Below are 19,350 nucleotides of genomic sequence, written 5' to 3'. Positions count from 1 at the left end.
TGCCACCAGGGTTAAACTTTGAAGAATAGTTTTTGATTGAGTTGATCCAATTTGTAGAGGTTTGTTCAACCAGACTTCAGATGAATCCATTGAAGAAAATCCTCTAAAAACTAAGACTGGGGCCTTTCATTTCATGTCTCCCTCTGAAGGCTGTCAAAGAACACGATCCGATGTCTGTTTAATTCAACATCCGGCCATTACAGATTCTTCGTTACGATAAGATGCCTGCATCTTCGAGTCAGCCATTGAATTGTGTGCCCTCAATAGGCAGTGGATACCCACAGATATCTCGGCAAGAGTTCAAAAAGATCACGCGAAGAAGAAGCCACGATGTAGCCAGGTCGCACAAGACTTTGTCATTTTTGCGGGATCTTGATCTAGTATTAATGACCGCGAAATGACACCCAAGTGATGCTCAGAAGGCTGGCGACATGAGATGAGTCATAAAGTCGAATCCCCTCACAGCATGAGGTAATGTGGTAGGTGCCCAACCAGCCCCAGCTTGCCGTCCCCTCTCGACCAATTCAGGAGGTGTGTTTGCTTCTCAAAACGCGCCAGATCATCAACAACCAAGGCAGCCGAAGGAATTCATGGCTCATCTCTCCCATTGCCTCCGAAATTCGTGGCCTACGTATCTGCAAAGCCCAGGGTCTCAGGCCAAAGTTCTCTCTCTGTGTCTCTCTCTCTGTCCCCCCACGTAGCCTTTCATTTCTGGTGGTATATATCACCACAAAGCATTTCAAAGTGAGGTGAAGTGATTCTGGGAGCGCGGTGGCTCCGTATTTCAGTCGGTCAGCAGTCATCATTCGGCTATCCTAATCATTTCATCCAATCCCGTATTTATGCTGGCGGGAGTCTGCGTCGCTTAAATGATGTTGGAGGTGGAATGAAAAAGCGAGAAAGGTGTAGGGACGGACAGGCGCATGTAGTTTATGCATTGAGACGAGGGCAGACCATGAGGCAGGGATTTCCATGTGGAATTTGTACATCTGTGCTGGCAATTACCGGCCTAACAAAACTGTTTGCATTTCATTGTACCTGGTATGGACACCGAATGTATTTTACAAGTCCGAAACTCTCTCTCAAGAGATCCCTTGTGCCCCTTCACCGGTCAATGCCTGTAAGTCTAATGTGAATACATCGCGAGATGGAAAGACCAATATAAGTCGACTCTTGGGTAGTCTTGCAAGTGCTTGAAAAATGGTCAGTGTGATAGAACAGAACGGGGCGATTAACTCGGTGAGTTTGGATTGGCCAACCATGGGGTTGCGTTGGCAGGAAAGTGCTTCCAGGACTGTGGGGACACTTCATGATTTCCAGTACTTCATACACTCAGAAAATTGTCTGTCTTACCCATCCATTGCTAACATTGGTCCGTTGGCGCGTCTCGTACCTTGCGTAGATGCTAGAACGTACTATGCAATAGCGTGATAGATGAAGATCAAGCTAGTCTATCGCAGGTCGACTGCCACAAAGACCGACAGGCGCACTGGATAACACGGATCTGAATCGGCGATAAACGAAATAACTACGTGGCAGGATTGGCAGTTATCCTTCGTAGCTACCGCTGGAATGACTGGGCTGTACCCAGTCGCCATGACAGAACTCCAGAGTCACACCACCAACTGAGCATCGTGAGTTGCATAGACCAAAGTTGAAGCCCTTGCTCAAAAGAACCAATCCGAACTTCCGCTTATCAGTGCGGTTGCCGTCACAGGCAGCTACGGGCTGGCTCCAATGGCATTTATTGTAAGTGAACACAGAAGACGGTAATGAGCAAGCCGCATGCTGTGGCAACTTCGGGATTTTGATATAAATAGAGTCTTTTGCGACACTTCCAATTCTCGAAAGTCGAGTCTACCAATTCAACCTTTTCTTTTTTTCTTCTCTCTCTAAGGGTTTCGAAGTGTGTTTTGTCTTCACAACTTTTCAACTCCGTTCCGAACCTTGGGATTATTTCATCCTCCAAACCCAATTCCCAATATAACTATGCCGCATAGTGTCCATAACAACTCAGAGGCGACGCCAAGGTCAGCTAGAGATCCCTCTTCCACATGAAGCTTCTAAGTTTTGTAGTAGTACTTGTGCGGTCACAGCATCTTCTGAAGTTGCGGGACCCAATTCTGAAGTACAAGCAGAACAACCATCTCCATCGCCAATGTTGACAAAATGGGCCAATAGCAGTGATAGCAAAGAAATATCCATAAGTGAACGTCTTGCGCAGGCTGCTATGGGGTGTGTAACGTCAACGTTGTTATCCTCTGGGATAAAAGCTAACGTTACGCAGCGCTTGATCTTCTCCACTGGTGTCCATGAGCTATCTGATGGTGCTGTGGGTTGTACATGTCCTTGGTTAACTCATTTTGGTTACCATGATAACTGGCACAAGCACCAGTGATCATACAGCCTTCAGGAGTCGTGAAAAAGCACTCAATTCTCCCACTACTCGCGCCTTGCCCCATGCTTCGTGCTGTACTGCCAGTCTTGGTGACATCATGAAGAGTCTCCAAGCGTCTGACCGGCTCCTGTAGCATGGAATCCATCTAAGTTAATTGTGACCGCACCAGCTTGTACGAGCTTAAATAGTATCAGTAACACGTCGTAGGATACTCAAGATAAATGAGACTTACCGCGCGGGAGAGGTCATCAATGAGGTCATTGACATCCTCGATTCCAACACAAAGCCGTATGATGTCCTCGGGCATTTGTCTCTCTGCCCTTGTCTTTGGGTCGATGCTTGCATGGCTCATTCTGCACGGCATGCTGATCAAGCTGTTGACACACCCAAAGCTTACGCTGATTCCGAAGATCTTGGCGCCTTCGACGATCCTTTCTGAGATTTTGAGATCTCCAGTTTCGAAAGAGAGGACTGCACCAGCTCCGCTTGCCATAGACCAATGGAGATCATACTGTGGGTGTGACTTGAGACCAGGGTACCGCACCTTGAAACCGTGCGACTCGAGGAATTCTGCAATGGCCTGAGCATTGGCCTGCTGCTTCTCCATGCGGATAGCAAGGGTCTTTACTCCTCTCATCAAAAGGAAGGAGTCATTCGGAGACAAGCCGCAGCCGGTGGAGTTGATGGTGAAGTACATCTTATCGCCCAGGGCCGGGTCATTGCAAGCAATGATGCCAGCCATGATGTCGTGATGACCAGAAAGATACTTAGTTCCCGATTCGTAGACGATATCGGCACCCAGCTCGAGAGGATTGCAAAGCATGGGCGAAAGCATAGTATTGTCAACCACAACAAGGGCCTTGGGGTTGGCGTCATGAACCGATTTCGCAATCGAGGCAAGATCCACGATCTTGATCAAGGGGTTGGTGGGGGTCTCCAGGAGCACCATGGCCGTCTTCTCCGTGACAACATCTGCGACTCTTTGAACGGTCGTTGTATCAACGTGGTGGACGACAATGCCCTGGTTGGAGGCCAAGTACGTCAGCAAGCGGTTGGTGCCTCCATACAAATCGTCTCCAGCAATGACCTCATCTCCAGGTCGGAGCATTCGGGTAATCACGTCCATTGCGCCCATTCCAGAGCCTACGGCCAATGCCCGTGTGGCATTCATGATCTTCGCCATGTGTCGCTCCAGATGTGTACGTGTGGGATTGCCAGAGCGGGTGTAGTCGTACTGTTCGCCACCGCTAGCGGAGGACTGCTTGAAAGTTGCCGACTGGTAAATTGGAATGCTTGAGGCGCCATATTGGTCTTTGGTCTCGGTGTAGACAAGTTCTGTAGCGAGGGCATATCTTCGGCGTCCGTTGGAAGGACTCGAGGGTGCGGGGGACGGGGGAAGGTCATGACCGTCGAGGTCTATCTTGGCAAACGCCTTGTTGAGAGGCTTTGTGCCGTCGTCGCTCCCGGCGCTGGAGCCGTTGTTGGGCGGCGAGGACATTGTGCGGTTCTGGAGGGAATCAATGGAAGCTGTCGTGCGTATCAACTGCGGCCAGCACAGTTTGGGCTGGTGGGGTCGTGCGACGGCGACCTTTTTGCCGAGTTCGGGATGAGGTGTCGATTTGTTCTGTTTGTGGATGCTGACAAGAGACAATGGTCCAATCGAGATCTCAGCTAACACACGACGTCAATTGGATTGTGTGATGGATTGTTTGTGCGTGAAGATAAAATATAGAAGGAAGAGATAAATTCGTCGTCCAGAGTGTAGTTTGAATGGAGGGTCCGGTTCCTGACCTGACAGCAACCCACGGCCTCCGATATCCGGTCATGTGCCGGCAAACCTGGGGTGCAGTCATATGCTAGCCGTCGACTTACCATCCCCGTCTACCGGTGTGGCCACTCTGGTATCTTCCTAACAGGCGGTAGTGAACGCTAGGAAATGACGTGCTTTGCGTAAGTTTAAATTGGCGTTGCATCATTTGACAAAACCATCACGACTGCGCGGACAGCACAGACCTGTGTAACGTCAGTTGATCATACATTTACAACTATGGAGTATATACCGTTATCTTCAAATAGCCTAATGCTTGGAGTCCACCAAGTGCAACCAAGCTGTACATGCTATGAGTCACAATACACCACCCGTCATTTTTCTGCATCAAAAAATTAATGCCACAACCCCCCTCGTTCACACAGCTTGATGTCTGTGGTGCACTAGTTGTTACGTGTCGATTGACCTACCGTTCAGATAAGCCACACTCCTCGGCTACAATCAGGGAGTAAGTCGGTAACCTTCTTGACCGAAACCTCACGTGATATCTCGCTGGCCAGATTGCCAGGATGCTGACTAACATATAAGTCATACATAATCAACTTCACTTTATCAGTTAGGCAACCTCCATCTCAGATTTAACCCCGCCAATGGCTTTGGTGAATGGGAACATGTAAGGCTAGAGCGTTTGACTTTGCAGCTATTCAGTGTTGCTCTCCTGGAAAGCGGTACTAAAGCGGAAATGGCACGGGGCGACCCGGTCGCTGCCTGACTCGGCCACTCCTGAAGCATGTAATCCGGACTAGAAATCCTACATTGGCTAGACCGTCTCTAAGCAATTGTTTGCATCAATAATTCAAGCGAAATAGTCCTAGATGCATCGAGCCAGGGCTGTGCGGACATCCGACGAAACACCATGGCAAATCCTAATGTGAAACTCGGATCGCTTGCCGGTCCCGAGAGATTGGAATCATCCACGGGCAGACACAGGATCGATACTGCCCACACTTCCCGCTGTGACTAGAGCAGAACCTCCAGGCACGACTTAATCCGAAGTGTCTTTCTAGGCGCACGGAAACCCATGGTGACTATCCCGCTATCTTTAGCTTGCACAAGGGGCTAAAACTAGACTCGTGCTTCAAAAATGCCAACGTTGCACGATAGTAGTAGCAAGAAGAGGTATGCATCAAAAATTACACGAGTTTTCGTTCGGGGACAAGAACTCGCCACCGATGCTTGGTTATAAGAATGGGTGAATGACGAGCGGATATGCGGAAAAGCTTGCCATTTCAGCTTGCTTTTTATGCCCTTTCTATCAGAGCGGGAAAAAAAATCAAAAAATGTTTCATTAGACTTCATTTTCCAAAACTCTTTGTTCCCGAGGACGTAGATATCATCACCTCATTCTCTCATTTCATCGAGAAATTTCTTTGTCACCCCGTTAAGATGACAATCGAGGCTTCTGCAGCCACCGAGACAGCTCCGGCGCTTCCAGATTATATGACCAACCCCAATGCCGTGCTCGGGGATATTGACGCGTCATGGCGATACGGAAAGCCCCCGGACTACACGAATACACGTAGAGTGTTCGCTGAGAGTAAGAGTTGGCCCTGCACCCTAAACAACCTCGTCCTTGTGACATATACTGACTTCCTCAACCAGCTAAGAAACGTCACCATCCATCCGGTTCTCTCCCAGACCTCGTCCAAAACCTCGTGAAGAACTGGGAGATCGAGGCTTCCTTCAAGACATCGGTCTCCGACTGGCGAACTGTTGACCCCAACACATACACGTTTGCCATTAATGGCGGGCTACCACAATCGGCAGAGCATATGCTCAAGGTGGGCACATACAATGCCATCATCGCACCTAATGAATACTATAGCCCTCAACACTCGGATTTTGGTTCTAGCCATAAAACTTTCAAGCGAATGATGCCCACCTTTGCTTGGGAGGTGCTCGAGGTGTATAGCGAACCACCAATCGTTGCGTTTAGATGGAGACACTGGGGAACTATGAAAGAAGATTATGTTGGTTGGAATCAGTAAGTCGATTGTTATAGTTGAGCGAACTAGATTGTATGACTAATGCTGTCGAACACAGCAATGGAGAGAAAGTCACAGCCAAGGCACATAACGGGCCCATTGATATCGAGGGCGTTACTGTGGCACACTTGACAGACAAATTTCAGGTCACGAAGTTGGAGACCTGGTTTGACCCTCTCGAGATGTTCAGACAGATAGCTCCTGAAGGCGTCGTCAGGAAAGAAGTAGTCGCCGCTGCTGCTGCTGCAGGCTGTCCCGTCATGGCCCACCAATATGCTAGTGGTGACGGCGGCAAATCTATTCAAGGGCTGACCAAACACTTTGAGGGGCAATTAATTGGGCCGAAGTCTTCCGGCAGTGATCCCAAGCAGAATGTAAACAATGAATCGACACTAGCGGTTGCCAGAAAAGTAGACAAGGCGGTGATCGATGGACAGGCCCGGCTGGCAGAGAAGACCGCTTCCGAAGCAAATTCGGAAAATGGACAGATACCAAGGGCGAATGCCGAGTGAACTGCGGAGTCATAATTGAGCTTATGCCGCGGGTATGCACAATCTTGTAACGTCTTACTAGCGAGTTGTTTGACCAAGTACATCGTTCAACCCAACACAATCGGAATCCTGTGAGATGTTACTCTCAGGTGTAAGCAAGTCCACAACACTAACCAGATCATATTGTATAAAACAAATGTTTCTACGGCAAGCTAGCACCACGTCTAGGGTTCGTGTCTGAAATGCGGCCATGTGAACGTTTGTTTTGATATTTGAGACGACATCATATGGAGGGGTACCTCGCAGAATATATCCCTTCTCTAGTCAGAACCAAAAAAGTATACTTGATCTCCAAACTACAGGGCTATTATTGAGGCTGTTGACCCTTTGCTTGTGTTTGAGCCTAGCGGGCTAGTTCTAGTGCTAATGATCCCAAGATCCTGGTGCCAATCCTACATATTGTCCTGTATCATGCCATAGCAGCTCTGCTAAGACGTACCGGTCGCTATAAGTTTATGAGCGCCCCAATGCTAGCCCAACGCTAAGTGTAGTAACAGAGCTTCATTACTAAATAAATTCGTATTCATCCTCAGAAGGATTGAGGGGTTGGTGGGTACATGCAACAAAAACGTCATACTAATCATCATTACAAAATCTTGGAAGCGAATTAGAGCGTAAATTAAGTCTATGGATAGTGGCACCCGGTGCTGAGAGATAATTTATCTAAGTGTTTGGAGCCTGCTAAGTACCTTTAAAGTGTGCTGGGCATCAGGGTGGTTGATACGAAAACCGTATACTGGAAGCGAATCTAATCACACAAGTCCCTACCAAGTCATAGTTACAAACAAAGGGAACAACCAACCATTGAGCTACTAAAGGTCACGATGCAACTCATTCACTCAGCATTTTTGAGTGCTGGACTATCCTCTCTGGTCACCGCTATCGAATCTAACCAGGTCTTTCAAATCCCATACATTAATGCCCACGAACCGAGCGGAAGACCTGGCAACAGTCCTTACTGCACTATAGACTGTAAGTTAGTGATGGAACCTTCACTTTCATTCAAGATATTAGCCGGTAATTAGACAGACCACTAACCTGAATTCAGTCACAATTATTGATGCCGCGTCAAACGCAAGCACCTCATGTTCGGTAGAACATGGCTGCCTCTCGGATAGCGATGTGGCCTTGAAGCCCCTTCCAACCGAGCAGTCGCCAAAGGTCTGCAATGATACCAGCTTCAACTTCTACGTACCCGAATACCAGGACTTTGGAGATTACAAGGTGCACGTTGAGCACGGCACACATGAAGCAACAAGCAAGACCATCAATGGTGATAACTACCCGGACGGCTACCAACTCAACTGTGGAGGAAGTGGTGTCTGCAATGCTTGGTTCGCTAACTCAGTTAGCCCAATCGTGCTCGACTTCGAGAATTGAGTGCATTGTTAGTACCTAACTAGAGAAGCATGAAACCATCCATGGGCATGGATATATGACCGAGTAATGGGTAGAGTGCTTTGAGCTTAGAGTCATAGTTACTTTGATATGGTACGGCACCTTTATGATACATGTATATTGTATCAGGACAATATGATAGTTCCTCTAGGCTATCTTAGCATTTAACATGGTCATTGTCATAAATAGGGCGCGGCTACTTGGAAGGTATATATATAGACAATTTATCTCCCTCTTATCATGTCTTCGACATTTACTTTTCTCCAAGACCCTTTATTTTACCCCCCCCCCCCCCCCCCCCTAATAACGAAACAATATGTTTTTGAGTCAACAGGAGTCTTGTCGACCCGCTCTTAGGACCGTGGTATTTTCTGTACTTTCGTACTTGTGCTGCGGCATCAAGTACGAAGGCAAGGAGAGAGGCCCTGGCGTCTTTGTGCTCTCCAAGGACGCCAGTCGTGAGTTCCCACGGAACACCTCGACCCGCAATCCCTACAAGGGTTGTCGATCTGACAAGCATTCGGGCCATGAGTGCTCGTGGAAGAAGGTAGGCAGACGGGATGAGGGGTGGTGCCTGTGGGAATGGCGGCCTACTGGCGAGGTTTACAGGTTCCGAACGGACTCTGTAAACCAGCTGCCCTCGTACCCGCCCGGCTAGATGATCATTCTCTCCATACAGTAGTTTTCAGCTGGCTTTCCATGTCCTACATCCGCTTTGAGGGCACTGTCCCTTGATCTCCTCGCACATCGATGAGTTGCACGCCCTGTTAATCATGGGTAAGCCTCCCACCCTTACGTGTTCAGATACGATCACACACGGGAGGTTTTCTTTGTAAGAGCTTCTCGACGTGGAACCTTGCGTTGTTCGGATTATGTTTTTCCGCTAAAGTAGAAGACAAAGAAGCTAAATAAACAAATCTTTTGTTTAAAGCCAGCTTCTACATGTGATTCGTGGTTGATGATGCTGTATGGCTTTGTCTACGACTCGCGTGCTTCAATTATTTCTTTTGAGTATCGGTAGGAGGCAACAGTTTAAACTATTAGGTACGTCTAATGGCAGTGTAGAACATAAATACAAGTGTTTGTGCATGTATAGCTGATCTAATGTTGAAATTGGCATTTGTACTCGATCGACTGTTGTACGGATTTTCAAGCTGCTTGGCCAGTCTGGTAAGAACCCTTCAAGCGCCTTCGAAACGCGCCAGAGCTCCATGGTAGTCTGGGAAGATACGAGAATCATGGACTGTGGCACAATCTGTCCCATCGTATTAACGAACTCGCTGCCTAAGCATGTTACACAGTATTATGACCTACGATAGCCTTCGGGAGCTGGGTGACTGCACATTCACTAAAGACTTCAAAGACAGGGACATGGAAGGGGCTGCAGTATATTGTGCATCTTGGTGTCGTACGTAACGACTGAGCAGTCCCATGACCAAAGATTACGAAGGACATGCATCAGTCTATGGACGATGAGTCCAAGGGTGCCTTGTCATAATTGCAGGTGCTGGGCCTTAGTCCGGTTCGCAGATGCATGCACACGCCACGTGTAGAATTAGCGAGATTTTGAGCTTGGTGTTTTGCTCAACCACTTCCATAAGAGTCACACGGCCCCCTGGGTTTGGTTATATGTCGTACATGGCGGGATTGTCTCAGGTCCACGGCCACAAAACAACTCTCGGATAGTATGAAGTGCACGGGATGGATGGATTGTTCTGTTAATGACTTTCTGTTTGCGTCGTCGATGCTTACACGGCACCAAGATGAACTAAAACCAGACGGACGACAGGCGCTGTGATTGAGTGAGACTGCATTTTGACAGTAAAGAGCAATATTCATGGCAGGTTTGCCTATTTAAAACAGGTACACCGATTTCGAAGAGATTGGCCCTGACGGTAAAGATTAGCATTATATGTCTAGATAGCAGTGAGAAAAATAAAACAAAATGATCTCGACCTGACCTCCCGGGGGTGACGAATACCGAGCTTGAAAAAAGGTTAACCAAGTCGCTTTTCGGGGTCGATTAATATGAGCAAATCTGATAATGGTCAACTTGACCATTCTGCGACTCAATTAAGCATACGGTACATAGCATACCATAAGGTGGCACTCTCTCATCAAGTTGACGTTAAGGTTAGTAGGTTCTGCGGGGAGTTTTGGCGGGCGGTTTTAGCAAACGTCTTAAGGGAGAGTTAGTCCTACACCCCAGCAAATTTCCGCGCATACGCCCCTAGGACAGAATGATCGCACGAGTGCAACCAACATCACATTTAGCTACGTATTGATTGAGCGTCAGCCTAGCGAGTCCCAGTCCCAGTCCCGGTCCCAGATCCGATCGAAGCCACGCCCACGTCAAGTACAAGCACATCACATCACAGCAGAGCACAGCACCGCACAGCACTTTGCGCGCCAGTTACCCGCGCACGCGTTGACGGACACGGATAGCTTAACGCAGAGCTTGCCATACCTTAGCCTTCCCTGCTGTGCCCAACCTCTGGTCGCGTCACTCGCCAAGAGCGAGGTGAGCGAGACATAGACCTTCATTTGCCATGTACGCCGGCAACTATGGCTTCCCAAATGGCGCCCCACCTCCCCAGAACTCCCAAATGCCTGGCCAAGGTCAAGGCCAAGGACAAGGACACAGTCAAGGACACAGTCAAGGACATAGTCAAGGTCAAGGTCAGGGCCAAGCACACAGTCAAGGCCCAAATCACAACCAGCCGCCACAGCAGCAACACATGATGTACAATCACCAGCAGTTTCCCATGGGCGCTCAGGGCGGCGGGTTTCCAGGCGGGCCCAGTGTCAATATGATGCCTGGTGCTGGCCCTGCAGGTGGAATGATGCAGAATGCCGGCATGCCGCACATGGCTGCCGCCAATGGCCAAAGTAAGCTCGATGCGATTCGATACTTCCCCTAACACACCTCCGGCTCACCTGTTGGGACCGGGCCGCAATGTGCCTACCCTCCTTTGTCCAGATCCAGCTCTCAAGTAAGGCTGCCGATCAACCTGTGTCTTTACTCGGCGTAACGACAAGGAGACACGAACCAACAGCGCCGAGACGACCCAGACAAACACACCCTCCTCCCTCCAGTTTGCCTGTCGCATGGCCCCGTAACGTGTCTGACATATACGCTAATGTGTGACTGATCTGCAGTGCCCAACTACCAGACACCCTATTCAAACTCACCGTACGGAGCTGGTATACCAACATCAGTCGCGCCCCAGATGAACATGCCTCCCAACTACGCCATGGGCGGTGGCATGCCGATGGCAGGCTTCCAGATGCAGCCCGGTCAGATGACTCCACAGCAGCAGCAACAGCAACAACAGCAGCAACAACAACAGCAGCAGCAACAGCAGCAGCAGCAGCAGCAGCAGCAGCAGCAGCAACAGCAACAGCAACAACAACAACAACAACAACAACAGCAGCAGATGATGATGCAACGTATGCAGCCGCCGCACTCAAACCCCGGAGGCATGCCCTCGAACACGCCGCAGCGACAGTTCCCGGGCCAGAGTCAAACTCCAGGCCCAGGCTCAGGTCCTCAGAGCACGCCAACCATCAACAACTCTGTCCCCTCCCAGCAACCTCATTTCTCAACACCCCAGACGAACCACACTCCTGCGCAAAGTCAGACTCCAAACAACGCGCTTCACCAGCCCTCACAATCCCTCGGGAGCAATATCCAGACACCACAGACACCGACCTTTCCCGCCAATGTTCAAGGGAGTGGAACCAATGGCACCGCAAGCGCAACCCCTGTCAGTCCCGGCGGGGACTCGAGGGATAAAGACAGGATTGCAGTCATACTAGAGATTAATAGTGAGCTCTTATGGGAGGCGTCGCAGGTTCAGAACACCATGCTGGCGGTGAAGAACGAAAAGCTACCATTGAAAGAAGGCGCTCCACAAGACGCAGAGAAGACGGAGGAGGAGAGGATATTGGCACAGGACTACTCGCAGTGAGTGTTCCTTCTTTGCTATCAACAATCAAACTACTGTACTAACGCAGATCACAGATGTATGCGAAGACTACAAGGCAATCTTGCATATCTGGCACAGTTGGCCGACAAGAAGACATCTTCCCAAGCAGCAGCTCATCCGTCGTATATGAAGCCGCCACCTTTGAGTGCGAAAGTGAAGATACGGCCGACGCCACCACCGGAGGGCTCAGAGGGCAAGGCCTTGGAGCCGGCAAGCAGGGACGAGACCATCAGATATTTCAACGAACTATATGCGAAACTGCAAAACCTCTACCCAGGAGTCGATTATAACAAAGAACCTGCACTTCCGGGGCCGGGAGCAAGGCCAGGCCCCCAAGGACCAAATACGCAGAGGCCTATCAACCCGGCATCAAATCTGCCCAGCCCAGTACCCGGGAAACAACCAACGCCAAAGTTGGCAACATCTGGGCCACCGCAATTGGTAGCTGGTCAACCGACCGCGAACGGACCGCAAAGCTAGAAAAGCTCGTCCAAGTCATGCCAAATTATGGCCGGGACGATAATGTTTGATAGAGTGTCGGGTGGATACTCAACTCACGAGCTGGAAAGATTGCCGTCGTTTCTTATTGAGCAATCAAGATGCAGGATCGGAGGTGTTTGGGTAAAAGAACAAAAGTGTCAAAATACCATTTGGAGAAGGCGTTTAAGGAAGGGTGATGGCGAATGACGGTATATTTTGAATATCATATAGTATTCATGCGTATATATGTATATATATATATATATATATGTGTGTGTGTGTGTGTGTGTACGTATAAAAGGCGGAGACTGGTTGGATAGATCATCGCCTTGATGTAAATCCCCCCCAAAAAGAAAAATAAACTACTCTTTAGTTGGATCAATTATGATTTAGCCGTGAAAAGTTACGCTTGGCAGCCTGGCATTGTCAATAGTAATGGCAGTTTGACTAGGACTCTTGTTTGGTCCAAGATCCTGCACAGTGAAAGCAACAAGGCGGGACCAGGCAGAAACAGGACATAAGTTACGGAAAGGGCACGTTGGTTCATCCTAACCACATTTGTATTCCTGAAAAACTTAGAGCTCACAACTTAAATACATGTTCACGCCGCCGAGCTTGGGGAGTAACGGTGGATCATATTACGAAGCTTATTTTGACACACGCCGGTCGCGAATTGGACTTACATGGCGTTGGCTTCGTTATCTTGGCAGGACTTTCCCCCGAGACCTTCATCGTGACAATGAAGAACAGCCATCCTCTGACATCATGACTTATCGGGAAGCCAGGAGCTTAGGGCCACAAACGGCTCTCTCTCCGTACATACCTAGAACACCAGCCATCTTCCCCTTCCGCCCACGTGAGAGGGCTATTGTATGATTGCAATATGGATCTCTTCTTGAAGATGGTGCAAAGGATTTATTGTTATTTATATTCATCATTATTTTTATAAAATTAGTATCACAAAAAAATCGTGGTTGGCACACAAAGCGTGCAGTTGTGCTTGATATTGATTGAGGTTAGAATTAAGACCCACCAACCAATATCCCCCTCTCGGAGACACCAAAATTGAAGTTTGGTAATGAAAGCTCTGGAATTGGGTCCTTCATGCTTTCGAGGTGACGTGACTCACGGTCTTTTTCATTTTCTGATTGCGGTGAGCGTATTGCCAACAAGGAGTTGTAGAGATGGGACAGACGCAGACAGCCTGGCCTACGCCGGCTGATACGACCACGAAACCTGCAGACGCTCACGCTCGCAGAGAGGGTCGTCGTTGTTTGCCAGTGGGGATGGAAGGGTTCATGCACAAATGCACGAACGTTTTGTGCTCGTTGGACCCAGGACGTTCCAATCAGAGTTTACGCCATGCGTGCCGTTTGTGTGGTTGCATAAAGTGGGAATTGGAGCTTGACCTAATCAAGGCGGAAAGACCCCTGGCCTTGTCAATTTAGGTCATGGTGAAGGGGGAAGGACAGGGATCCGCGTCTGTTAGATGACCCACCCCGCTGGAGCGCGAGTTTGGTTGGCGAACCTCCTGGCCTAGAATCGTCGGTTTGTTTTGTACTGTACGCCGTTGCGACTGTTCGGTGATGAATACTGGCTGGAAATATCGATATCTTATATCGCTATTGAATTATCAAAATGTAGCGTGGTGTATCTGTGATTTGATAGGAGATTCGAAGGGCATTGCTGATGAAAAGCTAGAAAGGAGTAAGAGAGCCTTTTGTGGTTGATTTTGACCCGGTAGTCGATCCCCCGATTCCGTATTCCAGATTCCAGACTCCAGACTCCAGATGGCGGGCAGCTCTTTCAACCAAATCCCTCCTTTGACTTGAAGTAGGCCACTGCTGTACTGTACGGAGCACTTCCAACTCATCATTCCGCCCTCTACTGTATCTGCTGCTCTGGATCCGGGGTAATCAAATTGGAGCTAGACTAACTAGATAGTCGATCATTATTGCCACAAACTAGGCCAACCACTCACTCACTCCTTACCCTTACTTCCAACGATCCTCACTCGAGCACTTTGCCGGCGTCCTTCATTTCACTTCATTCCGTTCTAATCCAATCCGATTCAATCTAGGCGGCGGCTCTACACACGTTCGTTCCAGTATCCAGTTTCGTCGATTGGTACTCGAGGCTTCCACAGAGCTGTATGCGAAAAGAAAAAGAAGTGCATGCTGCATTATCCGTCGGGACTTGGTGCAGCTAGAGTTCGACTTCGATATCCACTCCCTACTCACGCGGGTTCGTTGTGTTTCAATTTATGTGAACTGGGTCCGCAAAAAGCCTTCGGTGAAACAAAGACAGAAGTCTCTTTCTATCAATTGACCTTTGCATGCCTTTTGCTGGTCCCAAGTCCCTTAGGCCCGAACGTCTCTGTCCGACTTCCCTGCAGCAAATCTACAGACTACAATAGCTCGAAGAGATTGTCTCAGACAAACCACCCCCCCGCATGACCGCCACCGAATCGCCCTTACGCGAGTAACGATATCACTCAAGTCGCGTCTGATATATTCCCCCCGGAAGTCTGTGCTCGCAGCACAGCATAGAACTAAACGTCAATTGCTACAAGCTGCCCAAACACGAACGACCCGACCGAATTCCGTCTAGGCTGTCAATTGTCTTGCCGAACGGCTGACGCAAGATCAGACCCGGATTGGTTTCCCACAGGAAGGGAATACCTGGGGCCGGAATCGGGACCTCGATACTAGCGCTCAACATTCTTGAGATTGGCAGATCCTCCATCATTCCAAACAGACTGCCCTGCCGCTCACCAGACTACCGTACGGTTGCCTAGACACCTGGACACCAGGGTCTGCGCTTCGAGATGGAGCCAGACCCAGAGTTGCAAGAGAGGAAAGGAACAGCATCTTCCACCACAATGGACCTTAAATTCCCCAACGAGAAGGATGGCCCGCCGCCCGCAGGCCACGACTCAATGGTGACCGTACGTCTCTCAGAACCACCGAGTCTGTCGGTAAGGACAGACTTGCCGCCGAACACGTTGCCTTCTAGGAGAAGCATCTTCGGGCCCGAGTACACACCCACGCCCACAAGTGCTACATCACCATTGAAAAAAGCGCACGAGTCGCGCCAGATGGCAGGGGACAAGAAGGAAGAGCAAGAGCAAGACGAAGACGAAGACGAAGACGAAGACGAAGACGAAGCCGAAGACAAAGATGAGGAGAAGAATGACAATCTCAGCCCAAAGACCGTTGGAGATGCCTCGAAAAATCTGCTAGACGAGCTTGAGGAGTCAACTGAAGAGGATAACACGCAAGCAGATGAGACGGGCGATTCCATGGACTCCATTGAAGAGGAATCGGAGGACGACGAGGTCAATTGGGAAAAGCTGCAGAAGAGTGAGGACGAACAAGCCCAGTGTGATGATAACGTAAGTCAAGCCTCTTATGTCTGCCAGCTCCAAACTGCATACGCGCCACGCAAGCAACTGCATCATCCAAACTACTGCGGTTGCTGACATAATACATGTGTAACAGTCGACCGCAATGCTTCTGGCTCGACTCGAGGAGGAGAACAGCAAGTTAGCCTCGAACCCAAAAGGTATCAAGGTGAAGGTGGTCGAGCAACCGGCAGCTCGTCATCCTGCAACTCGCCAGCCGAGACCGCCATCGATGGCGCAGCTACGTGATATGGTCAATGGGCCTACGCCTGTCGCCCTGCGGTACTCGGTGCTACCCCCGCCTCCAATGACTGAGTTGCAATTTTACATGGCCTTGGTCAGGGACTACCAACAGACAGCGGCTCGTCTGCCAACGCTGTTGTCCAAGAAGATTCGCAAAGGCATCCCACCGCCGCTACGAGGCGTTGTTTGGCAAAGCATGACAGGAGCACGCGATAATGTACTGCTGGAACAATTCGAGACACTCAGCGGCGAATCGAGTCCCTATGAGGGTATCATCGGCAAAGATCTGGGAAGGAGTTTCCCAGGCGTGGAGATGTTCCGTGAAGCAGACGGCGACGGACAACGGATGCTGGCTAGAGTGCTGAAGTGCTTCAGTCTCTATGATCAGAAGATTGGCTATTGCCAAGGACTTGCCTTTCTGGTTGGACCTCTGCTGATGCACATGCCGGATAACCTGGCCTTCTGCGTGTTGGTTCGGTAAGTGGACACAAGCATATGCATAAACCTCGCTCTACGCAATGGCTACGGACGCTAACATTTCATCCGGGATGACCAGGCTGATGGAGAACTATGACCTACGCGCATGTTTCCTACCGGATTTGTCTGGGCTGCACGTCCGAATTTATCAATTCCGCGAACTGCTGCGCCAGAACCAGCCCGGTTTATCGGCCCACTTGGAGGAGCTCCAGGTCGATCCGGCATACGTTTCACAATGGTTCCTCTCCTTTTTCGCCGTCACCTGCCCCCTGCCCATGCTGTTTCGCATCTACGATGTCATCTTTGCCGAAGGTGCGTCGGAAACAGTCATGCGGGTGGCCCTCTCGCTTATGCGCAAGAACGAGAGCCGCATTCTGGCATGTTCCGAGCTTGAAGATGTGATGCAGCTTCTCCTGTCCCGGGGTCTTTGGGATTGTTATCACTACAACGCCGATGAATTCGTCGACGATTTCGTTAGCCTTTCCAACGTGGTATCGCGCGAGAAGCTAGCACAGCTCGAGCTGAATTACAGGGAAGCGCAGATCCCTACCGCAAATGCAGCCCGCACCTCGGACGTAACCACAGCAGCCTCTCGCTTTTTGGGACGCCTGTGGACCACGACAAGTTCCAGTGGCTCTTCTACCAAATCCGCCTTTGGCGCACTATCTCCTGGGCTCATTGCTCCGTCGCGACCCTTGAGCATGCTCCGCCGCAGCACATCGAAGCAAAGCTTGGCGTCGACCCTCAATTCCATGGAGACCAGCTCTGCTAGTGTCTTGAGTTCTGCATCGACCGACGCCACTACCATATCGCGCCCTTCGTCTAATGCTGACGATGCATCAATCCGTGAATCAACACCTACCCTGTCCAAACAAATGGCCGTGGGCTCCGGCGTTGCTACCGAGAGCAAGGCTTTGCATAGTCAGATTGAAGACCTGCTCACTGCGCTCAGTGAGTTGCAGCGTAACCATGCATTGCTCGCAACTCAACTGCAGACGGAAAGGGAGGAAAGAGAAGAGGAGCGGACAGCAGTCAAGTCATTGATCCAGGGATTGAAGGAATCGCACGCGACTGAGGTGGAGGGTGATGATGATGATGCTATGCCGCAACTGTTATCCCAGCTCATCGAGGGCGTGGAAGAGCGTTTCGGCCAAGAGGATAAGCGCAACAGCCAAGGCCCCAACAATTCGGAGACGAAACAACAATTGCGAGATGAATTGGCACGAACGAAGGAGCATCTCATGGTTGAAGTGTCGCGGTCGCAAGACTTGAATCGCCAGATTGATGAGATCGGTTCAGAGGCCCAGACACTGAAGGACCAACTGCGAGACAGCCATGCACATGTTCGAAACCTACACCAGGACAAGCAGCGGCTCGAGAAGCAAGTACAGGTCATGCGCGTTCGGGCTTCTGCCGACAACCAGGCCGCCAACCAGGCCGCCACATCCGCAGCAGAGCCGTCTGGTTGGCTTACATCTGCTGCCAATCTGGCCATGGGTGCTTCTGCTCCGACGTCTGCCCCTGCTGGCGGACTCCGCGAGCTAAAGCTGGGGCGCAGCAAGTCGACACCAAACGGTACGAGGGAGCACTTTACCAAACGTAACTCGTCGCTGGTTAGAACCCAGACAGAGCCGATGAACCCCTCAACGCCTAATGAGCATGAGTCCTTGCTCATGGATCTCGTGCAGGCCAAGACTGCGGAGGCGGTCGCGAGACAGGAGGCAGATGAGCTTAAGCAGAAGCTCGAGAGTCTCAAGAAAGCATATGGCATAGCACCAGGCGAAACGCCAGGTGCGGTGAACGGTGCGGCTAACGGTACGACTGGCATGTTTGGAAGACTCGCGGGAGCCAGCCCGGATGCTGGCGCTAAGAGCGTGACATCGACGTCGCCACCGGCCATACAAAGAAGTGTCTCATCGGCATCGTCAGCGAACGGCGGATTCTGGGGCTGGGGGAGGAAGACTTGATGGATCTTTGGCGACTTCGATTCTCGTTTACTATGACCAATTTTTTTTTTTTTTTGCATGGCATTGCGACGTTTTTTTCTTTTCTTTTCCCCTTTTTGTTTCTGCCAATCCGACAAGGGCATTATACCAGCATTATTGAAAGACGTATTAGATTTGGCTTGGGATGAGTAATAAGCGAGACTGTTTTGGGTTTAAAACGAAGCGTTCTCAAAGGAACTGAAACAGCACACGACTCATCACTTCGAGGGAGGGAGATAGCACATGTTCAACGGTGGCCTCCCTGAAGCTTTCGAGACAACAAATAGAACAACCTACAAGAAGACGGCAATGTGCTGCTCTCGAGTCGTGTAGAGATGTTGGAACAGGAAAAACAAGGAATAGAATCAACATCAAGAAAATATCCTTCATAAACAACACACCTTTGATGAACCGCAAGCCAAGTTCCCAGCGTGTCCTCGAAGCCTTCGTTGCAGGCCCGGTCGACTTACATCAGACAGTTAGGGGTATTGAGACCTCGCTAATGTTAATAAAACCTGCCTAAAAATTGATCGGGGGTGGAAAAGAAAAGGAAGAAGAAGAGGGACATAAAAAATTAAATAAAAATATCATGACAACAAACGGAAGGCCCCAG

The 19,350-nt window shown here is 49.9% G+C and overlaps 6 protein-coding genes across 6 annotated transcripts; 5 read left to right on the top strand and 1 right to left on the bottom strand.

Moving 5' to 3' along the window:
• Nucleotides 1-2,493: 2,493 nt before the first annotated feature.
• BKA67DRAFT_508799 (Cys/Met metabolism PLP-dependent enzyme-domain-containing protein) lies at nt 2,494-3,896 on the bottom strand (the record flags this gene model as incomplete). Its single annotated transcript, XM_046097186.1, has 2 exons — nt 2,494-2,577; nt 2,631-3,896. The coding sequence occupies 2 exons, from the start codon at nt 3,894-3,896 to the stop codon at nt 2,494-2,496; spliced, it is 1,350 nt and encodes a 449-aa protein (XP_045963831.1).
• Nucleotides 3,897-5,612: 1,716 nt separating this feature from the next.
• BKA67DRAFT_652923 (uncharacterized protein) lies at nt 5,613-6,723 on the top strand (the record flags this gene model as incomplete). The annotated part of the gene is made up of 3 exons (XM_046106256.1): nt 5,613-5,763; nt 5,829-6,210; nt 6,270-6,723. The coding sequence occupies 3 exons, from the start codon at nt 5,613-5,615 to the stop codon at nt 6,721-6,723; spliced, it is 987 nt and encodes a 328-aa protein (XP_045963830.1).
• A 672-nt stretch (nt 6,724-7,395) lies between these two features.
• Nucleotides 7,396-8,142, top strand: BKA67DRAFT_686196 (uncharacterized protein; the record flags this gene model as incomplete). Its single annotated transcript, XM_046109023.1, has 2 exons — nt 7,396-7,734; nt 7,811-8,142. The coding sequence occupies exons 1-2, from the start codon at nt 7,587-7,589 to the stop codon at nt 8,140-8,142; spliced, it is 480 nt and encodes a 159-aa protein (XP_045963829.1). The 5' UTR covers nt 7,396-7,586.
• A 334-nt stretch (nt 8,143-8,476) lies between these two features.
• Nucleotides 8,477-8,895, top strand: BKA67DRAFT_529838 (uncharacterized protein; the record flags this gene model as incomplete). The annotated part of the gene is made up of 2 exons (XM_046099141.1): nt 8,477-8,707; nt 8,770-8,895. 2 exons carry the CDS (start codon nt 8,477-8,479, stop codon nt 8,893-8,895), a joined length of 357 nt encoding a protein of 118 aa, XP_045963828.1.
• A 2,624-nt stretch (nt 8,896-11,519) lies between these two features.
• BKA67DRAFT_545444 (uncharacterized protein) lies at nt 11,520-12,976 on the top strand. Its single transcript, XM_046101325.1, has 2 exons — nt 11,520-12,127; nt 12,185-12,976. Exons 1-2 carry the CDS (start codon nt 11,598-11,600, stop codon nt 12,627-12,629), a joined length of 975 nt encoding a protein of 324 aa, XP_045963827.1. The 5' UTR covers nt 11,520-11,597; the 3' UTR covers nt 12,630-12,976.
• Nucleotides 12,977-16,040: 3,064 nt separating this feature from the next.
• BKA67DRAFT_24898 (rab-GTPase-TBC domain-containing protein) lies at nt 16,041-18,823 on the top strand. The gene is made up of 2 exons (XM_046095725.1): nt 16,041-16,752; nt 16,832-18,823. Exons 1-2 carry the CDS (start codon nt 16,139-16,141, stop codon nt 18,717-18,719), a joined length of 2,502 nt encoding a protein of 833 aa, XP_045963826.1. The 5' UTR covers nt 16,041-16,138; the 3' UTR covers nt 18,720-18,823.
• Nucleotides 18,824-19,350: the final 527 nt, after the last annotated feature.

Source organism: Truncatella angustata, assembly GCF_020726525.1.
Source record: "Truncatella angustata strain MPI-SDFR-AT-0073 chromosome Unknown BKA67scaffold_1, whole genome shotgun sequence".
NCBI classification, from domain to species: domain Eukaryota; kingdom Fungi; phylum Ascomycota; class Sordariomycetes; order Amphisphaeriales; family Sporocadaceae; genus Truncatella; species Truncatella angustata.
The sequence above is the reverse complement of the archived record's forward strand: the minus strand, read 5'-3'. Positions and strand labels throughout refer to the sequence as shown.

Coding starts and splice junctions, on each gene's coding strand:
- BKA67DRAFT_24898 (XM_046095725.1), top strand. CDS start 16,139: ATGCTTCTGGCTCGACTCGAGGAGGAGAACAGCAAGTTAGCCTCGAAC. Junction 16,753..16,831: donor GCCTTCTGCGTGTTGGTTCG/GTAAGTGGACAC, acceptor CGGGATGACCAG/GCTGATGGAGAACTATGACC.
- BKA67DRAFT_545444 (XM_046101325.1), top strand. CDS start 11,598: ATGATGATGCAACGTATGCAGCCGCCGCACTCAAACCCCGGAGGCATG. Junction 12,128..12,184: donor TTGGCACAGGACTACTCGCA/GTGAGTGTTCCT, acceptor CGCAGATCACAG/ATGTATGCGAAGACTACAAG.